Source organism: Malaclemys terrapin, chromosome 4, assembly GCF_027887155.1.
Source record: "Malaclemys terrapin pileata isolate rMalTer1 chromosome 4, rMalTer1.hap1, whole genome shotgun sequence".
Lineage (NCBI taxonomy): Eukaryota > Metazoa > Chordata > Testudines > Emydidae > Malaclemys > Malaclemys terrapin.
The window spans coordinates 92168665-92186426 of NC_071508.1; the positions used below are offsets into that span (position 1 = coordinate 92168665).

The 17762-nt window shown below is 44.2% G+C and overlaps 1 protein-coding gene across 2 annotated transcripts in view; it reads left to right on the forward strand.

Annotated features, from left to right (window-relative positions):
* The window catches only part of LTK (leukocyte receptor tyrosine kinase), a 151217-nt gene that overhangs the window by 73025 nt on the left and 60430 nt on the right, over window positions 1-17762 (forward strand). The window contains exons 5-9 of one of the 2 annotated variants that reach the window (XM_054025414.1): window positions 3551-3690; window positions 6735-6872; window positions 8564-8719; window positions 9851-9951; window positions 12948-13114. In XM_054025414.1, coding sequence (XP_053881389.1) covers window positions 3551-3690; window positions 6735-6872; window positions 8564-8719; window positions 9851-9951; window positions 12948-13114 — 702 coding nt within the window. The remainder of the gene's footprint in view (window positions 1-3550; window positions 3691-6734; window positions 6873-8563; window positions 8720-9850; window positions 9952-12947; window positions 13115-17762) is intronic. The other variant, XM_054025415.1, reaches the window with a different exon arrangement.

Consider the following 17762-nt stretch of genomic DNA (forward strand, 5'->3'; position numbering starts at 1 on the left):
AATGTCTTGGATGCAGGCTCCATGCAGGCAGCACACCTGTAAGGACAGGTCAGCAGATGGATGCCTCTATCCCATTCAGAAGGGAGTCCTTAATAACTCCACTCTGTGTTTCTTCCTCTTGCTTATGGTGGCCATGAGCCTTCTGGATTTGGGGGCAGGTGGCTCCTCTTCTTCAGCCATTGGGGTCTGCGCCTCACCTCCTTTTTCCAGTCCCAGTTCTTGACCATGTTGAAATGGAGAACTGGATCGGGGAGTGAAGTGCTGCCTACAGCTCGAGGTGGCCAGCAACCAGTCTCCTTCCCTTAGAGCAGCTGGGTCTCCTTCCTCATTGGGGGCCGCTGTAGCCACCTGTAGCTGGTTAGCATCCTCCATCCTGGATGTCTCCATATGCATCCTATTGATGACGTCCTCCTGCTCCTGGATGCTACACCAACGAGCCATCTCCCCCTGCAGCTTTCTTACCTACTTCCTGAGGGATTCCACCAACAGGCACCTCTCACACCAGCTGGCTTCCCCTGCCTGGCTTTCTTCATCAGGGACATGCAGGACACATGCCCAGCAAGTCAAGACCAGTGCCTGGGTAGAAACCTCCAGGGCCAGGATGCCTGTCTGGCCAGGGCCCCCACAGGTGCAGGCAGAGGAAGAACAAGCAGTGCTGTTGGTGATATGCCGTTTTCCTCCCATTGCAGGTTCTTCCTTGCAGAGTACCTGTACATTGACCCAAACCCTACCTCCCTGCCTTCCCCTGCTGCTAAACCCAGCTGACTCACTCCTTCAGTCTCTTGGGTAGGAGTCTGCATAGTTTTTAAAGCCTGGGCTCCACACACAGCTGGAATAAGTGACTTACCCCCTCTCCCTTAGCCTCCTCTAATCACTAGTCTTTTTCAAAAAAACTGCTCTGCTGTCACGTCAAAGAGCCTTTCTAGGCCCTTAAAAGAGTCCCACTAGAGCCCTGCTAGGAATCAGGCACTAACTCACCTAACTGCAGGGTGATCTAGCCCAGACAGTCAGCAACCAAACTTCAGCAAACACAGCAAAGTAGCCTGGAGCCCTCCCAAACTCAGTGGCAAGTTCCCAGCACACAAAAGTTTCTTCTTTTTTGCCCCCAAAAGTAAATCAATAGCAACAAGACAGAAGTACAGATACTCACCATCTGGCTAACTGCCTTAGGGCATGTCTACACTTACCTCTGGAGCAATCAATCCAGCAGGGGTCGATTTATTGCATCTAGTGAAGATGCGATAAATCAACCACCGAGCGCTCTCCCGTCGACTCCGGTACTCCACCAGAGCGAGAAGCGTAGGCAGAGTCAACGGAGCATCAGCAGTTGACCTACCGCAGTGAAGACACTGCAGTAAGTAGATCTAAGTACGTCAACTTCAGCTACGTTATTCACGTAGCCTTCGTCACACCAGCCACCAATCAACTACCAGAGAAATGAAATAGTTGATATAATGCTTCTAATTCTAATGCTTCTTATTCAGGTGTTCTCTGATTTAGCATAGTGTCACATCTGTGTCTGAATCTATCCCCTCTAGCTTAGAGAACATGCCAACTCTCCTGCTCATGTAGTTGAACTCATCATTCTTAATAAAGCAGTTGTTGTCTGGACTCTTAAATATTGTTCCTGGAAATTCAACAGCAGCTCTCTTTGTTGGAGATAGTAAGGCATTGAGTAGACGGGACTGGTCAAAATTGGGGGGAAGGGGCTTTGTTCAACAGAGGGAGACAGAGAGGCTGCAAGTGCTAAGAATATTGATGAACAATAGAAATTACTGGGGCCGCACAATGCATCCTGAATTGTTTTGAATTAAACATCAAGTTGTTTGCAGGTCCATATTCTTATTCTTTCCTTGCAAATTGCCCAGAGACATGTCAGGCTCTGAGAGCCCCTAAGAGTGTACACAGCAGTTTCAATGTCTGTATTTAGAAGAGTAGTAATATTAACCAGTTTACTGAGCTCTAGCCTGACGTAAAATCAATAGTAAAGATATTGCCAGGCTGGGCTTATCTGAAAGCCAGTTTCAATGATCCATCTTCTGCTGTATATACTAAAGGCTTTGTTCCTGATTCCATTAAGAAAATTAAATTGGCTCTGAGTAGGCCCTGTTTGGATACCAGGACCAAACAAAGAAAGTGCAATATTTATGCATATAGAGAACTTGCTGCAGTTGGATTTTGGACCTGAGGGTGTATGTCAGAATACAGCTGCCCTAGGGAATACCTGGGCAGCGTTCCTTGATAACAAGGTGTACACCTAAGCATTCTGGGTGATGCAAAGCTACATATCACTTGCTGTGCTGTCATACTGTATAGTGGAGTTAATGGAGTCAAGTCTCAGTGCTGAAGCTTGTTGGATACAGTACTATAATATATAATGGAGGTCATGCAGTCATGATTCAGTGCTGGAGGTTCTTGGATGATCTGCTGCAAAACAGACTGGTGCTAATGTGATTGTGACTTAGTATCAGAGGTTCCTGGCTGCTCTGGTGTGATAATGCAGTGGTGACTCAGTTGGAGAATGCGGGCAATGTGCTGCGTTACAGTGGAGGTAACAAAGCTGTGTCTCTGTGCCAGAGGAACATGGTGGCTATAGTATATCAGGTAATATAGTGGAAATGGTGGCACTGTGTTCCAGGGCTGAATGGTCTTGGATTTTGTGTGGTGTTATGGCAGAGAGAAATGCATTTCTAGCTTAGTGCTGAAGATTCCTGGAGGCTATACTGTAATATAATAAGCAATAAAACAATCACATCTCACTGCTGGAGGCTCTTGGTTACGTAGCTCTGTGGCAGATGTAATAGAGTTGTGTTTCAGTGCTGGAGATTTCTGAAATGGAATGAAATGATATTCCAATCTTGGGAAAGCTATAATTCTGCATGAAATGCCAAAAGTGTGAAAAGGGGAAACATTTTCATCTTCTGAGAGGGCTGAGGGCTGCGCTGCTTTTGATTAGGGGCGGGTGAACCTCCGAAGAGATGGTGGGGGAGAGAAGATGGGGAAGGATAACAGCATCCTCTGACAGAGAAAGGGTGTGAGGTTGATGTGAAACACTGGCAATGAATTAGGTAGATAATCAGTTAACACAGGCTGACGTAAATGGGAAAGGCCATAAACACTTAAAGCTGCTGACATTTCTACACAATTTTGTGTGCTTATAACAGGGGTTCTCATGTTTTCATAGTATGCTCCACATCTTAATCGAGTGTCTTGTGCAAACCTCCTATTCACCATTGTGTGGACCACCTCCCATCCTTTTGTGATCCAATAGATCTTTGACAATGATGTAACATCTCGGTGGCTAGCACAGAAACTTCTTGCATGGAAATGTAATATTAGGAATGTATTTTATGTATTTTTAGCTGTCTTTTAAAGCCATTTAGCAGCTAGAAACAAGGAAGGGAGCCAGCATCATGGGCCAGATATTTAAAGGTATTTAGTTGCCTCATGATGTAGATAGGCACCTAGTGGGGTTTACAAAGGTGCCTAAGCAGGTGAGGTACCCAGGTGCTCAACATGTGTGTGATTGCTGTTTCTTGTCTTGTTATAGGGTGAAGTGGAAAGTACTCATGGCTCAGATTGGCGAAGTGGAGAGGCCTTTTGAGATCTCCCTGCTGTATTCAACTTGTGGAGCACAAGGGGCTGGGCTATTGGCATTGGGCTCCTTGCAGTTCAGGGACTGCTTCCATGGTAGGTTCCAACACATCTAGCAAGATCTGGAAAATCTAAATGAATGTAGCCAGAAACGAAAAAAGGACACTGACTAAAATAGCTGAGTATGATTTAGAAGGCCACAATAACCCCCTCCAACTGCAAACCCCTAGTTGTCACCTACCGCCATGCTAAAATCCATGGAGGGTATCATGAAACCATTACAACCATACTTGATGGTGACCCCATCCTGAAAGAAATCTTTCATAAACACACTCTTCTGGCCTTCAAACAACCTCCCAACCTTTGCAAACTCATCATCAGAAGCAAGCTCCACACAGACCAGGACCCACCAACTCAAAGCGGCACCAGACCCTTCCAGAACTACAGATGGAAAAACCTGCACACACCTTTCAAGATCCATGGGTCCCACGCATGCCTATCACAACATGTGCTGTACCTCATCCATTGCACTAAATGCCCCAATAACAGCTATGTAGACGAAACCAGACAATCACTGTGCTCTTGAATGAACTTACCCAGGGAAATAATAAAAGACAAAAACACCATATCACTTGTAGGATGAACACTTTTCACAAAACGATCACTCTATATCTGCCCTGTCAGTCCCCATCCTCAAAGGAAACCTGTACAACCCTTTCAGAAGACAGGCCTGGGAACGTAACTTCATAATTTTGCTAGACACTAAAAATCATGGTATTTAGAAAGACACTGGATTTATGACTTATTACAACAATCTGTAACCCTCTAACCCTGTTTTTTGTCCTAAGACTACAGGGGTTTTAATGCGCCACTTCACCTTTAATGGTCCCTTAGAATATGTGGTAACTATTTTTGCTAAACTATCTGTTCAAACTTGTAATTAGCTGGGACACTCTTAGGACCTTTCCCAGATCTGAGGAAGAGCTCTGTGTAGATCAAAAGCTTGTCTGGCTCGCCAACAGAAATTGGTCCAATAAAAAATATTACCTCACCCAGCTTGTACCTCTAACAGAGAGTGGGGCTTTGCCTACACTAGCACTTTTGTCTGCAAAACTTTTATTTTCATACCCCTGACAGACATAAGTTTTACCAACAAAAGTTTTGGTGTGGACAGAGCTATGTTGGCAGGAGAGGCTCTCTTGCCAACATAGCTAATGCCGCTCGTTGGGGGTGGTTTAATGATGCTTGTAAGAAAGTTCTCTCCCGCCAGCAAAGAGCAGCTACACGGGAGACCCTACAGCAGCACAGCGGTCCACAGTGTAGACATAGCCCTAGAAGTGCACATGAATCATTTCAAACAAAATGTCTGTGTTGTTTATAAAGGTTTGATTTTTTTTCTTTACTTAAAGGGCCATTGTTGAGATTAAAAAACCCTTACCTGTGTCACTAACACACATGAGATCAGTAGTTCCCAGTCTTTCCCATACTGTGACCCTATGTTCCGACAGAAAAAGGTTTTACTACCTCCCGACCCCCTCCATCATATAGTCATAAAGAGAAGGAGGGTGGTCTTGTCTACGTGAAACCTATTTGGCACTTCCAAGTTAAGAACCTCTGTCTTTAGATTATTAAAAAGAGAATAATTAGAATCTAGTTTGTTTTCCACCATGTATGCTGCTTTTTACTTCATATAGTTCATTCAGCTTGGCAATGAAACTAGCCTGGGCAGTTTCACCTTGTAGTTACAGGCCCTGATCCTACTAATTGCTGCATGCAGATAGACCCCTGAACCTGTGTAGAGCCTCAGTGACTTCAGTGATGCTCATAACAGGTGCAGGGGTCCATTTGCTCAAAGCAGCATGCAGGATCAGGGCCGTATTCAGCTTCATTTTATGTTTCTCGTGCACTAGCATAATACTGCAACAGAGGGTCCTGTGGCACCTTTGAGACTAACAGAAGTACTGGGAGCATAAGCTTTCGTGGGTGAGAACCTCACTTCTTCAGATGCATCTGAAGAAGTGAGGTTCTCACCCACGAAAGCTTATGCTCCCAGTACTTCTGTTAGTCTCAAAGGTGCCACAGGACCCTCTGTTGCTTTTTACAGATTCAGACTAACACGGCTACCCCTCTGATACTTAGCATAATACTATTGGTTTTGGATTGCAAATTGCAGAAAAAGCTTTAAATTTACAAATATCCAACAAAATACTGTTTTCACTGACTTTTTAAAATGTTCTGATCCTATTAGTTTTTTCTGTTTTATTTACTTTAGGTTTTTTAAACAAAATCTAAATTTTGGATACAATCTTCTTGTCTGTTGGAGCATTTATGGGTTTTACGTGTGTGAAGTGTTGTGTGCAAAAAATAAAACCCCCACTGTGGCAGGGACCTTGAGTGATTTAAGCCAGAGAGGATAATTTATAGACATGGCTGTGGTTTTGAATATCATGCAAGTACAAAGAAGTATGGGGAGATGGAGGGAAAGAACACAATAAATCAGGTCAATTTGATAACCCGAGTGCCCTAAGGGAATCTTATGAAACCAGTGCTAAATCTACTAGCCATAAAGATCATCTATTATCCAGGGAATGCATTTCAAGGTCTCACATTTATTGAAAGCCTTAAATGATATAGAGTCTATCAGGGGGACTATCTTTAGCAACATCTGGGAACAGCTTCACTGGAACTGCTGACAGTCCCATGACACAGTCTTGAGAGAATAGGGAGCAGGGCCTTCTCAGTGCAGGGTCTGCACCTTTCAAATGCTGCCCCCCTTTGCCTGTAGATTAATTTTTGGTTTAGGATGGGCTGTAAGATGTTTATTTACTATTACTAAGGTGGTGCTGGTTCAGTTCATTTGCAAGCTAGTTCTCTGATTGTTCATTGGACCACATTGCTTTTTTGTTAATTTCTTTTTCAGCGAAATTTTGTTACAGGCTCAGAGACTTTCTGGCACAAACATTGAAATTAAATTAGTATTTATTATTATTAATAATAATTATTATTATATGGACTGATTGTCTTTATAATGTAGCAAGGGGAAGGCGCATGAGTGTGACTGAGGAACCATCCAAACCGAAGCCCTGCTCTAGACCTTCTGCTGACTCCTCTCTCTGGGCTTCTTTCTTTGTACCCTTTAGAAAAAGAAAGCAAGGATCTTTCCACATACGACAAGGGCTCCACTTTCCCCTGCCCACACGGCGGCTGTGTCAGCCACCTACAGGTCTGTGATTTTCACAGTGATTGCCCTGCCAAAGAGGATGAAGAGGCTATATGTGGTGAGTAAGAAACCCGCTCCCTTAATCAGTTCCTTCAGTTGTTCCTCATTTTAGTCCTGCTGGAATTCTGTGCCATGCCACAATACAGAATTTACGCAGAATTTATCTTCCCCACAGAATTTTATTTTTTCACAGAGAATTTGTGATTTCTCCCCAGCACTCCTGCCCACACCTGTTACATTCAACTGGAGCTCCCGCTGTCAGACCTGGGCAGCTGGGGCTTGGGGCTGACAGCAGGAGCGTGATTATATTTTGTTATTTTGACAAATAAAATAGGCAGAATTTTAAATTATTGTGCACAGAATTTTTAATTTTGGAAGGCAGAATTCCCCTAGCAGTATCATTTGTCATCCCAATTGCATCAGTCAAACCACCCCACTACAAAAGCCAACCAGCCAAGACAGCTCAGCTAGGCTGGTCATGTGAGCACTTAAAAAAGGGTGTTCCACCAAATCTATAGTCAGAATTAGGATGTATTTCTCCAGAAATTTCTGTGGGTCACTATATCATCTACCAACTACTAGTAGCATATAACTTGTCAAGAAATATATCTCTTGAGATACCACTAGAAGTAGACACCTGGGATTAACCTAATAAAATATACCTATCCCACACACCAGGTGCATATAGAAACAATTTTAATCAAAAATGCATACCAAAAGCTACAAACCAGACTGATATTAAAAAAAACTGTTTTCTACCTATTCAGCCCATCAGGAAGAATAATAATTTAGAAAGTGAAATAGATTAATTAAATGGATTACACATAGAGAATACTTATATATTTTGTTTACCTAGTTTAACTGGGTACCTGGACCTGGGATATCCATATGGAATGCACTCCTGGGATGAGGAATATAGGACTTTCTATACAGGATCAAACCACTAGCCTACTAAGTCTGGTATCCTTCCTGGCGCAGTTCCTGCTACTTCAGAGGAAGGCAAAAGCTCTTCTTTTTACACCAGTCTCACTGGAGGGAGAAATCCCTTCCAGACCCTATCCCGATCGGCTGGAAGCACTGACCATCCTTAGAATGACGACAAATGTTATTGGTCAGAAAACTATCATTTCAAAAATGCACATACAGTGTTTTACTCATGCACCATGGTAGAGAATTCCATAGGCTGGCTATACACCAACTGAGGAAGTCATTTTATTTGTTCTAAATTTACTCACAGTTACTATAATCAGCCATTGTACCATCTTTACATAGGACATGGGGACCCCTGGACTATCTGTTGGTATCCCATAAAGCAGTCACCAAACAGTTATAACATGATGGGTTCTCGGGAACCACTGTTTTCCACTGCACTTAGAATAAGAAATAAAAGCCGTATCTCTCATACTACTAAGTGATGTGTATTGACTTTTTGATGGTGACTACTTTACACGAAAGTAAACTAATAAGCCATTTTGCCATTTCTTGGTAGAAGACTAATATGGAGTGTTGACCTGAAGAAGAGCTCTGTGTAATCTCAAAAGCTTGTCTCTTTCACCAGCAGAAGTTGGTCCAATAAAATATATTACCTCACCCACCTTCTCTCTTGGTAGAAGACTATAGGGTATTACCTTTGTAGCTCCCTAGGGAAACATAGTGAGAGTGACCATAGCTGACTTTACAGTTTTCTTGCTCTTTTGTTCCCTAATCAGATCTGTGTGAAATACACCCATTTTTTCTAATTCTTTCCAGCAGACAGTCTCCCAGAAGGAGCACACTGTTCTTTTGAGCAGGGTTCCTGTGGCTGGATATTGAATGACACTGCGTCTCCCTCCTGGTCCATCAGGGGCTTTGAAGAAATGACACAAGAAGCTCCATTCATGGGATCTGCCTTGCTAGCCACCAGAGGTATGTTCCTCATGGCGCACTCTCTCTCTCCAGTCTCAAACATGTTTTTTGGGAAATGGTTTTAAAATTCTTTGGCCCACCTCACCAAATCACCTTTGTGTTCATCAGTGTTAGCGAGGACTGTGTTTAAACTGAGCCTATTGTGGTTTCAGTCCTGGTTCAAAGACCTATATAAAAAAGGTCCAAAAGAACATCCGTCAACTTGGAAGTAACACACAGGGAGGCTAGAGCCCTCTATGAACTAGGGCTAAAAACTAGCAAAGATCAGCTACAAAAAAACCCATCCTGGTTCAAGGTTCTCTGCCAAGATTAGGGGCGTTCGTGATATAGCATGGTTTTTCTCTTGCTTGCATGGATAGAAAGCGCTTGTGATAACACTGCTTATGCTCTAATAAATTTGTTAGTCTCTAAGGTGCCACAAGTACTCCTGTTCTTTTTGCGGATACAGACTAACACGGCTGCTGCTCTGAAAACTGCCCTAGCTGTGGCTTAGAACCATGAGTTAGCACAATTCTTTTTATAAGATAGGCCCTAGGATTGCAGCTTCACTGCTCCTCTCTCTTAGTCCTTTTCTTTCTCCTGAGAACCTAGCTAGACCTTCCTTTCTGGGGACAAAGGACCAGAAAGAGGTAGTTCAGTCCAAGTCACTCCCAGCAAGAATCACTGGAGAGAATGTGGTAGGAGTACTAGCTGTGGGGGAGCTCACTGTAAATTCCAGTTTTTGTGCCCACAGGCCAATGTATGGAAAGGTGTAGGACGGAGTGCTGTCTGAGGTGCACTCACTGATGGCCCAATGAAGGTCTTGCGATTTCAGCTCCCATGCTGCTAAAATCCATTTTTCCATAGGTTTTTAGGGCACCAATGTATCTGACTTTACCACCTCAGTGAGCGATCCATGCTGAAGCCCTAATGTCGCCTCTATCATGCCCTTCTGGCACAGAGGTTTCAGCACAAAGTCATGAAATTATTTTACAAATGCATGAAAAAGAAAATGCCAGATTTTTTTTAAACAAGCTTCCTCTCTAATCAGCAGGCAGTGGGTATCCAGGAAGCGAACATCCATCAACAAAGATTTCTTGTTGACTGGATGAACTTACGCCATTTTTTTCTAATGAATTTTTCTGCTCACAGGGCACTTCCTGTACCTGCGAGCAGACAGCAATCAGACAGGTGACGTTGCGAGGGCTTACAGTGCCAGCCTGCCAGCCCGTCTTGCCAGTGGAAACTACCAGGTATATTGCTCAGGTTTAGCATCCTTGTGGAGATAATCCTCAGTTTACAGGTCCCTGTTCCTGTATGATGGCTACCTTCCCTATCTCTCTGTATGCCGAACAGCCTGGGAACTAGAGTGGCTGACTACACAGCCCACCTAACCAAGCATCAGACCCCGAAGTGTGGGCATGCAGGTGCATCCCACCATGGGCAAGTGGCATCCCCAACCCAACCTCCAAAGAGAGGCCTCAGAGATCTGAAGTGTTCTGATTGTCAGGGAACCAGGCACAAGTGGGCAAGCTGCCCAGGGCTCAGATGCCAGGGGCCTGGCAATGCACCATGGCTGGCTAACATACAGATCGTCCAGCCTGAAGGGGGTGGGGGGCGATCTGCTACTTGGCCACTGGAGTGAGTGAGTAACACAGCTAGCTCATTTGGGGCATATAATGTAAGTGTGGCTGAGCTCATGTCTCAGGCATTAGTACATATGTCTCGCTGTACCCTCATGGGAACAGAAATACGAGATTCCCAATGGGGGGTGAAAGCAGAAGTTAATGCAGTGACATTCTGCGGTGGAGGGACACCAGCACGGCCCACACTCCTGTGAAGCCCCATATGCTGAAATCTCATCAGGTGTTGGAAGGCAGTCAGATGTGGCTACAAGTTCCAAGAGTAAAACCATTTGTCCGCCTGTAGGCCAGATCCTTGTAAATACCCAGGAGCACTAAGGGTTGCTGGTGGTGGGAGTATTGGAAGATATTCCATCTGATATTTTAGGGAAAACTATGTTGTAAGTTTGAGCCAGAGTCCAGTTGTACTACATGGCGAACAGGCGACTTCGATCACTCACAGAAGAGGTGAGTGTCTGTGAGAACACAAATGAACCTGTGTTGGGAGAAGGGAGGAATGCTGCTCAGTTCCCTACAGATGGAGTGAGCCAGGCGTGCTCGAGTGCAGATACAAAGAAGTCAGATTCAGTTCCCTGCCTCCCCTTACCTTAGAAAGGGAGGTGTTACCACAGGGAACTCCAGCTCTTGACCCTCATGGAGATGGGGCAGAGAGAGGAAACAGTCCCTGAGGAGGGAAATGGTTTCCTCATATGCACACAGCCCACAGGTGGAAATCAAGACCCTGAGAAGGAATGCCAGAGCTGGGGAGCCCTGAATCCCTTCCCCACTTGACATGGGGTAACCAGAGCTCAGGAGTTACTGCTCGCTTAAGACCAGCTTCACAGGGGGCTAGCTCTGTTTTGACCACTCAGCCTTTCAAGGGGGTGCTTCGTACACCACTCCAGTGGGAGAGAAACCCCAGCATATATTTTTGGTGGGTGACACATTAAGGAAGGAAGGAGCACCCACTCCCTAGCTGATGAGAGGAAGGAGGAAGTGGCAGGTTCAAGTCTCAACTTCAAACCCAGAAGTTCTGGAGCAATGGGTGTGTGCGTGAACTCCATATGTATATCTGTCCAGTGTGCTCTGAAAGGGGAAGATACATGTGACAGATTTTGAACTGCTTTGTGATGTTTGATGAATACTATGTTAGTTTGGTTATTGAGATATTTACTGTATGAACATATGGGATGGAGGAATTTGCCTTGACATATATAATATCTTTAATGAGACTTGGAAGGACCATGTTTCCCAAGGGAAGGGCTTTAATGCCAAATTTCTAAAATGGAGTCTGGCACCCATGTTATGAGATGGAAGTGATTCATGTCAAAGGGGATGCAAACATGATAGGAGATCCTCTATCTTGTGAGGAGATGTGAGAAGGTTCCTCAAGTACGCCTTCTCCATTCCCCTTCAAACTGTAAACTCCATATTGTTTTGGGAGCACCATTTTTTATTGTAATCTTCCTTGTAACCTTCACTTTGCATTGTAACCTCCAGCTTGGGTTAAGATATCCAGATGGTGTTGAAAACCAGTCAGATGCTGACAATCATTTGATGATTGCCTGTTCTGTTCATTCTGAAGCACCTGGCATTGGCCACTGTCGCAAGACAGGATACTGAGCTAGATGGACCTTTGGTCTGACCCAGTATGGCCATTCTTATGTTCTTAAGAACAGTCTGTTCTGGATACTGGGTGCTTATGCCAAGGAGTTGGGACACTCAAGAGACTAGCAAGGAGAGAGCCATCAAGGGCTATCAATTCTGAATGAGTCTTCCCTAGTGAAACAATAGGTTTGTTGCCTACAGGGGCCATTGACTTTGAATTGACTCTAGCAGAAACCTGTCTCTGAGGAGGGGGTTGGAATCCCGCAATCTAAGCACATGACTGGAAGACCTGCAGTTGCCTGGCCTACCCACATGACTAAAGAGGAGAGCATTTATTTAAGGGAGCTGCTTCTCGAGGGGGGGCCATCCCATCGCTGCAGGCACGGGGAGCTATCTGGCCTAAGGACTCAGACCCAACCTAGCACTCACTGTGGTGGTCAGCACATTGAGGGAGAATGCATTCGGGAGTTTGTTTCCCTAAGATCTGTAGTCCTAATGCTATTTAAGAGTAAAAGTGTCTGTGGTTAAGAAGTTCCTTTGTTAAGCCTGTTTCCTTATCTTACTGCCATGTTGTCCCTGAGGGGTGTAATTGGGAAACCAGAGCTCCCATAGTGAAGTAGAGTATGAGAGAACATCTCCAAGCAACTGGGGGCTTGGGAAGGCTGGGGCACTAGTTCTGGGCTCCAGGCAGCCAGACTGCGGGGTCCCATTGCCCTGGGAGGGTGTCAGACATGGGGACTGCACCTGGGAGTGTGCTTGAGAGACTCAGAGCTAGAAACAGTGATCAGTCACTGCCCAGACACAACAGGGCTTAGAAGCACATGGGATTCAGCAGCTAGATCCAAACACAACCGTCTGGTACCCATCCAGGAGAGGGGTCAAGGCCAGGAGGTGACATGAACCATAAAAATTCCCATTTTAAAGGCTGGTTTGCATGGTTATTAAAGACAATCCGTCCTTTCAATTGCCACCCTCCCTTCACCACAGGATGCCATTATTTTCCTCTTATTTTATTACAGATCCAATTCTCAGTGCATATTTTTGGCAGTTACAATGGCACCATCTCGTTCTCTGTCCAGGAAGAGACAGGTGGAGTCAGTATCTCCCCTCTGGTGTGGGAAAGAACAGGGAGCTGGAGCGATCGCTGGTTTCTCATCACACTGCAAATGCCAGTGCTCCAGAACAGGTAAGAATGCCATTGGTTAACAAATTTGTTTGCTGGACCTTTGTGGAGCATGGCTTGCATTCTTGACTTCTTCCGGTGCCTCTCTTACAGTCACATATACTAGGGTTTTGTAGGTATGGCTGTTGGAATACATCCTCTTAAAGCATTGCTCTCATGGATACAGACATTGCTATCGCCACCTGATGGTGACATATAGAACTGCCCCTTGTCCTTTTATAATACCAAAGAGGGGCAGTGGATAAAATAACAAGGGGCCTGATCAAATGCCTATTGCAGTCAGCGAGATTCTTCCTGTTGATTTCAGAGAGCTTTGGATCAGGGCCTAGATTTACTGTTTGTTCAAGCTGAATTGTTGTTTTGCATTGGCTGCATTAGCTAGGTTGCATTATGGAACACTGTGTTAACTTTACAATTCGTTCTTATGACATGCAAAGTGTTGGGAAAAGGTAGGATTTTGACTGAGGGTGTGGTAAACAAAGTGATCCATAAAATGCTATTAATAAATTCTGGATTGTGAATAGCTGAATCAGTCACATAGGTATATGAATAAATATCATTAGAACATAATTCACCTCTATCTGTTCTGTGGATTCAGCACATCATTCAAATTACCCCATCTTTCTAACTGCTTGAATGGACTTTTATGTATCCATTGCTGTTTGAGATTAACTGAGTCTGAATGCAAAATGAATATGTTAAGGAAAAGTCTGTTTTCTAAAATGGAAAATGTGGGACTCCTTACCTGAGGAGGGTGTGAAGGCTAGGACTATCACCGCGTTTAAAAGAGAACTGGATAAATTCATGGAGGTTAAGTCTATTAATGGCTATTAGCCACGATGGGTAAGGAATGGTGTCCCTAGACTCCATTTGTCAGAGGGTGGAGATGGATGGCAGGAGAGAGATCACTTGATCATTGCCTGTTAGGTTCACTCCCCCTGGGGCAGCTGGCATTGGCCACTGTCGGTAGACAGGATACTGGGCTAGATGGATCTTTGGTCTGACCCAGTACGGCCGTTCTTATGTGCTTATGTAAAATGAAAAATACCCAGATTTTCAAAAGGCCACACACATGCACATCTACTAATGCACAGCAGACACCCCAAATTAGCTCAGCACGACACCCAATGGGCAGCATGCACGTGTCAGTGATTTGCATGCGTATGGATGCTTGTGTGCAGCATCACTGTGTGCACGTGGACTGGAAACTTCAAGTGTCTAAGACAGGCATGTACAATAGTGCTTGTGTACATTCGTGTTCACCCTTTGTACAGATGGGGCTAATGTTTATTTGTTTTTCTGACTGGAGTCAAGTTTTAAAGTCTATAAAAACTCAAACCAAGTATTTTTTTAATCAGACTTTTCTCATCCCCTCTCCCAGCCTCAATCAATTTCAAACCAGGAGGAGTATATTGGCAGCTTATAGTTTTGCACAGAGAGAGTGGTTTTAAATTGCACTCTTCTGTTTTTGATTCTTCCTCAGCAGGGCTTCACCCAAATGACATTTTTGACCAAAAAAATTAGCGTCCATTTTAATTATTAAACGTTATAATGAAAGGAAATATCCTATTTAATATTTACAACGACTAACGACTTTGAAACGTCATTGTCAAGAAAAAAGGGGACTCCATTTAACACGGAGACAGGTGCATGGATCCAGAGCCAAACCTTCCCAGAGTTCAAGGGTGTTGGTATCTAGGGATTTTGGCATAGCTTGAAATACAGACCAGTTACAAAGTTTGGAACAAGATCCAAATTCCAGTAAAATTCAGATCCAGGATTTTTGTTCAACTCCATCTCTAGTTTAATCTAGGAGCCTCAGGTTTTCCAACCCTTAGACCATAGTACACATCTTTGTCCCGAGTCAAATACTTAAATATAGGGGGGATCCTCGTGCTGGCAATATGCCTAATGCTCGGGCATGATATTGAGGAGCAGTATGAAACCCTGTCAGTTTGCAGCTCTTTAGTTCTGATCATGTAAAAGTTTGTTAATGTAACCAATGAATTGGTTTAGAATTAAACGTCTTGCAAGGAGCTCCTACTTGGCACTAATTGTTTGGAATCCCGGAAAGGAATTCCGAGGGCTGTCGAGATATAGTTAAGACCTTGTGTATTCTGCAACAAGCAGATCCTAACTTCTCTGCCCAGGGTCCTTGGTTTCTGCATCATGGCAGTGCTGAATTTTGAAGCAAAATAGACTTTCTGGGGCAGCATGAGATACATGGGAAAATGCTCAGAAAATGAGGGAGATGTGGAATGATATGTAATATTACACACAAAAAACCTCCTCAAATGAACATTATTAAGATTGCAAAGTCAAGAACTCAAAAGTTAAGAAATGCCACAATTAAGGTTGCCTGTGCAAACTTATTTTGCCCCCCTTGTGAGTATACATTATGATATAATCTTTGATAACATGATTACATGCTATTTTTTCCATAATACCCCTGCCTCATTTAGAACAGAGGCTGGATGGTGCTCACTTAATGAGCAGCTATTCAATATGTTGTTTTATCCTTATTGTTCAATTTGTGGTGCCAGAGTTTATTTACTGCACACCAGTCCAGCCCTGCTCTGAAGACAGAATTATTAACTAACTTATGCATTTCTGTGGCACTCATCACTGTAGTATCTGAGGGCTTCACAAACATTAATTTATCTTCACAACACCCTGTGAGGTGAGGGGGTGGTATTATCCCCATTTCACAGACGACGCACAGAGAGATTAAGGTCAAAATTATCCACTAATTTTCTGTGCCAAATCTGAGATGCCTATGGCCTGGTTTTTCAAGTACTTGGCATTATAAAGCACTTTAGATATTAAAAGTACAGCTCCCAATGACCTCATTTGCAATTGTTAGTGCTCAGCACTTCTGCAAATCAGACCGTGTATATATCAAGTCGGGAACCTAGATGAGGAACGCACAATTAGTGACCATATGTGAAAAGTTTGGTTCAAGTGACTTGCCCAACATCACATAGGAAAGTCTGTGGCATAGGCAGGGATAGAATCCAGTTCTCCAGAGCAGCATTCAACTGCCTTAACCATGAGATCATCCTTTCTCTTCCTGCAATTCCTTGCCTCATTCACTACACCCCTTCCAACAAAGACATCAGGCGTCCTACGGACAATGGCCTCCTTTACTACACAACTTTGATTCATCCCCAGTGTACAGTCCATCCTGTGCACAGATAAGGCAGGGATCCTGTGGAAATTATAGTATGTAAGCATGTAATTAGTGTTTTGTAACACAAAAGGGGGCCAAATTAAGGTTGCACAGGCAATGCCTTCATTCTGTCTTTTCCTACATTTTGAGTATTTGACTTTGCAAACTTGTTAATGTTGTTTAAGGTAGTGTCTCATGTAATTACTAGGTTTTTAAAAAAGCAAACTGAAAAAACAGATATTCCATCATGTGGCATCATATTGACATCCACAAGGGTCATCAGCAAGGTTGGAACCTTTATATCCACTGCACAGACCTCTGCTACTTAAACTAAGGGAATAACTGATGACAGTAATAGGTTGTCATCCTCTGTGTGGACCATACTAGTAGGGGATGGGACATGTTACTAGTGGGTTTCAAATATATTTGCTGACAACAGAGCTATGATAAGACTCAGGAATCTTGGGTTTCATTCCAGGCTCTGGAGGGGAATGTGCTCTAGTGGACAATGACCTTTTTGCCTGTTCCCCCCAAGCCTGACTCCTTCTGCCCAACCCCTACAATCTGTCCGTGTCCCATTCCTTTTCCCTCCATACTCTTGGTTCCTTATCCCAGTTCCATTCTCTTCACTTCCACTCCCCAGGTTTCTCATCCCAGTCTCATCCTCCAATATCAGTGTTCCCCTGGCTCCTTATCCCACTCTCTTTCCTCTGCCAGTCCCAGTTCTCCCCCAACATGCTAGGTTCTTAGAATCATAGGACTAGAACGGACCTGGAGAGGTCATCTAGTCCAGTCCCCTGCACTCATGGCAGGACTAAGTATTATCTAGACCATCCATGATAGGTGTTTGTCTAATCTGCTATTAAAAATCTCCAATGATGGAGATTCCACTACCTCAGTAGGCAATTTATTCCAGTGCTTAACCACCCTGACAGTTAGGAAGTTTTTCCTAATGTCCAACCTAAACCTCCCTTGCTACAATTTCAGCCCATTGCTTCTTGTCCTATCTTCAGAGGTTAAGAAAATCAATTTTTCTCCCTCTTCCTTGTAACAACCTTTTAAGTACTTGAAAACTGTTCAGAATTCTGCAGCAAGGACCCTTTGAGACACAACAATATTGGATCCTGCATTAAAGTGGAAAGATGGCAGCATCCAGAAATTCATCAAAAAGCAATTCACAGACAGATCTACTTCCCCTCCCCAACCTCCACTTCCACTTCCCTGTCCCACTAGTTCTCAGTCTCACTCTCATTGTCCAACCAGTCTCCCACCCCCAGCTCCTTGGTTGATCTCAGTCCTCTCTCACTGGCTTCTAATCCATTCCGAACCCCCAGTTTCCCTTCCTGGCTTCCTGTCCTAGTCTCCTTGCCTGGCCAGTCCCAGTTTCTCCCAACTCCCAGTTTCCCTCTCCCTCCATGTCAGCCTCCAGCCCCAGTCTTCCCCACCCCAAATTCCATGTCCTAATCTACACCCTTCACCCCA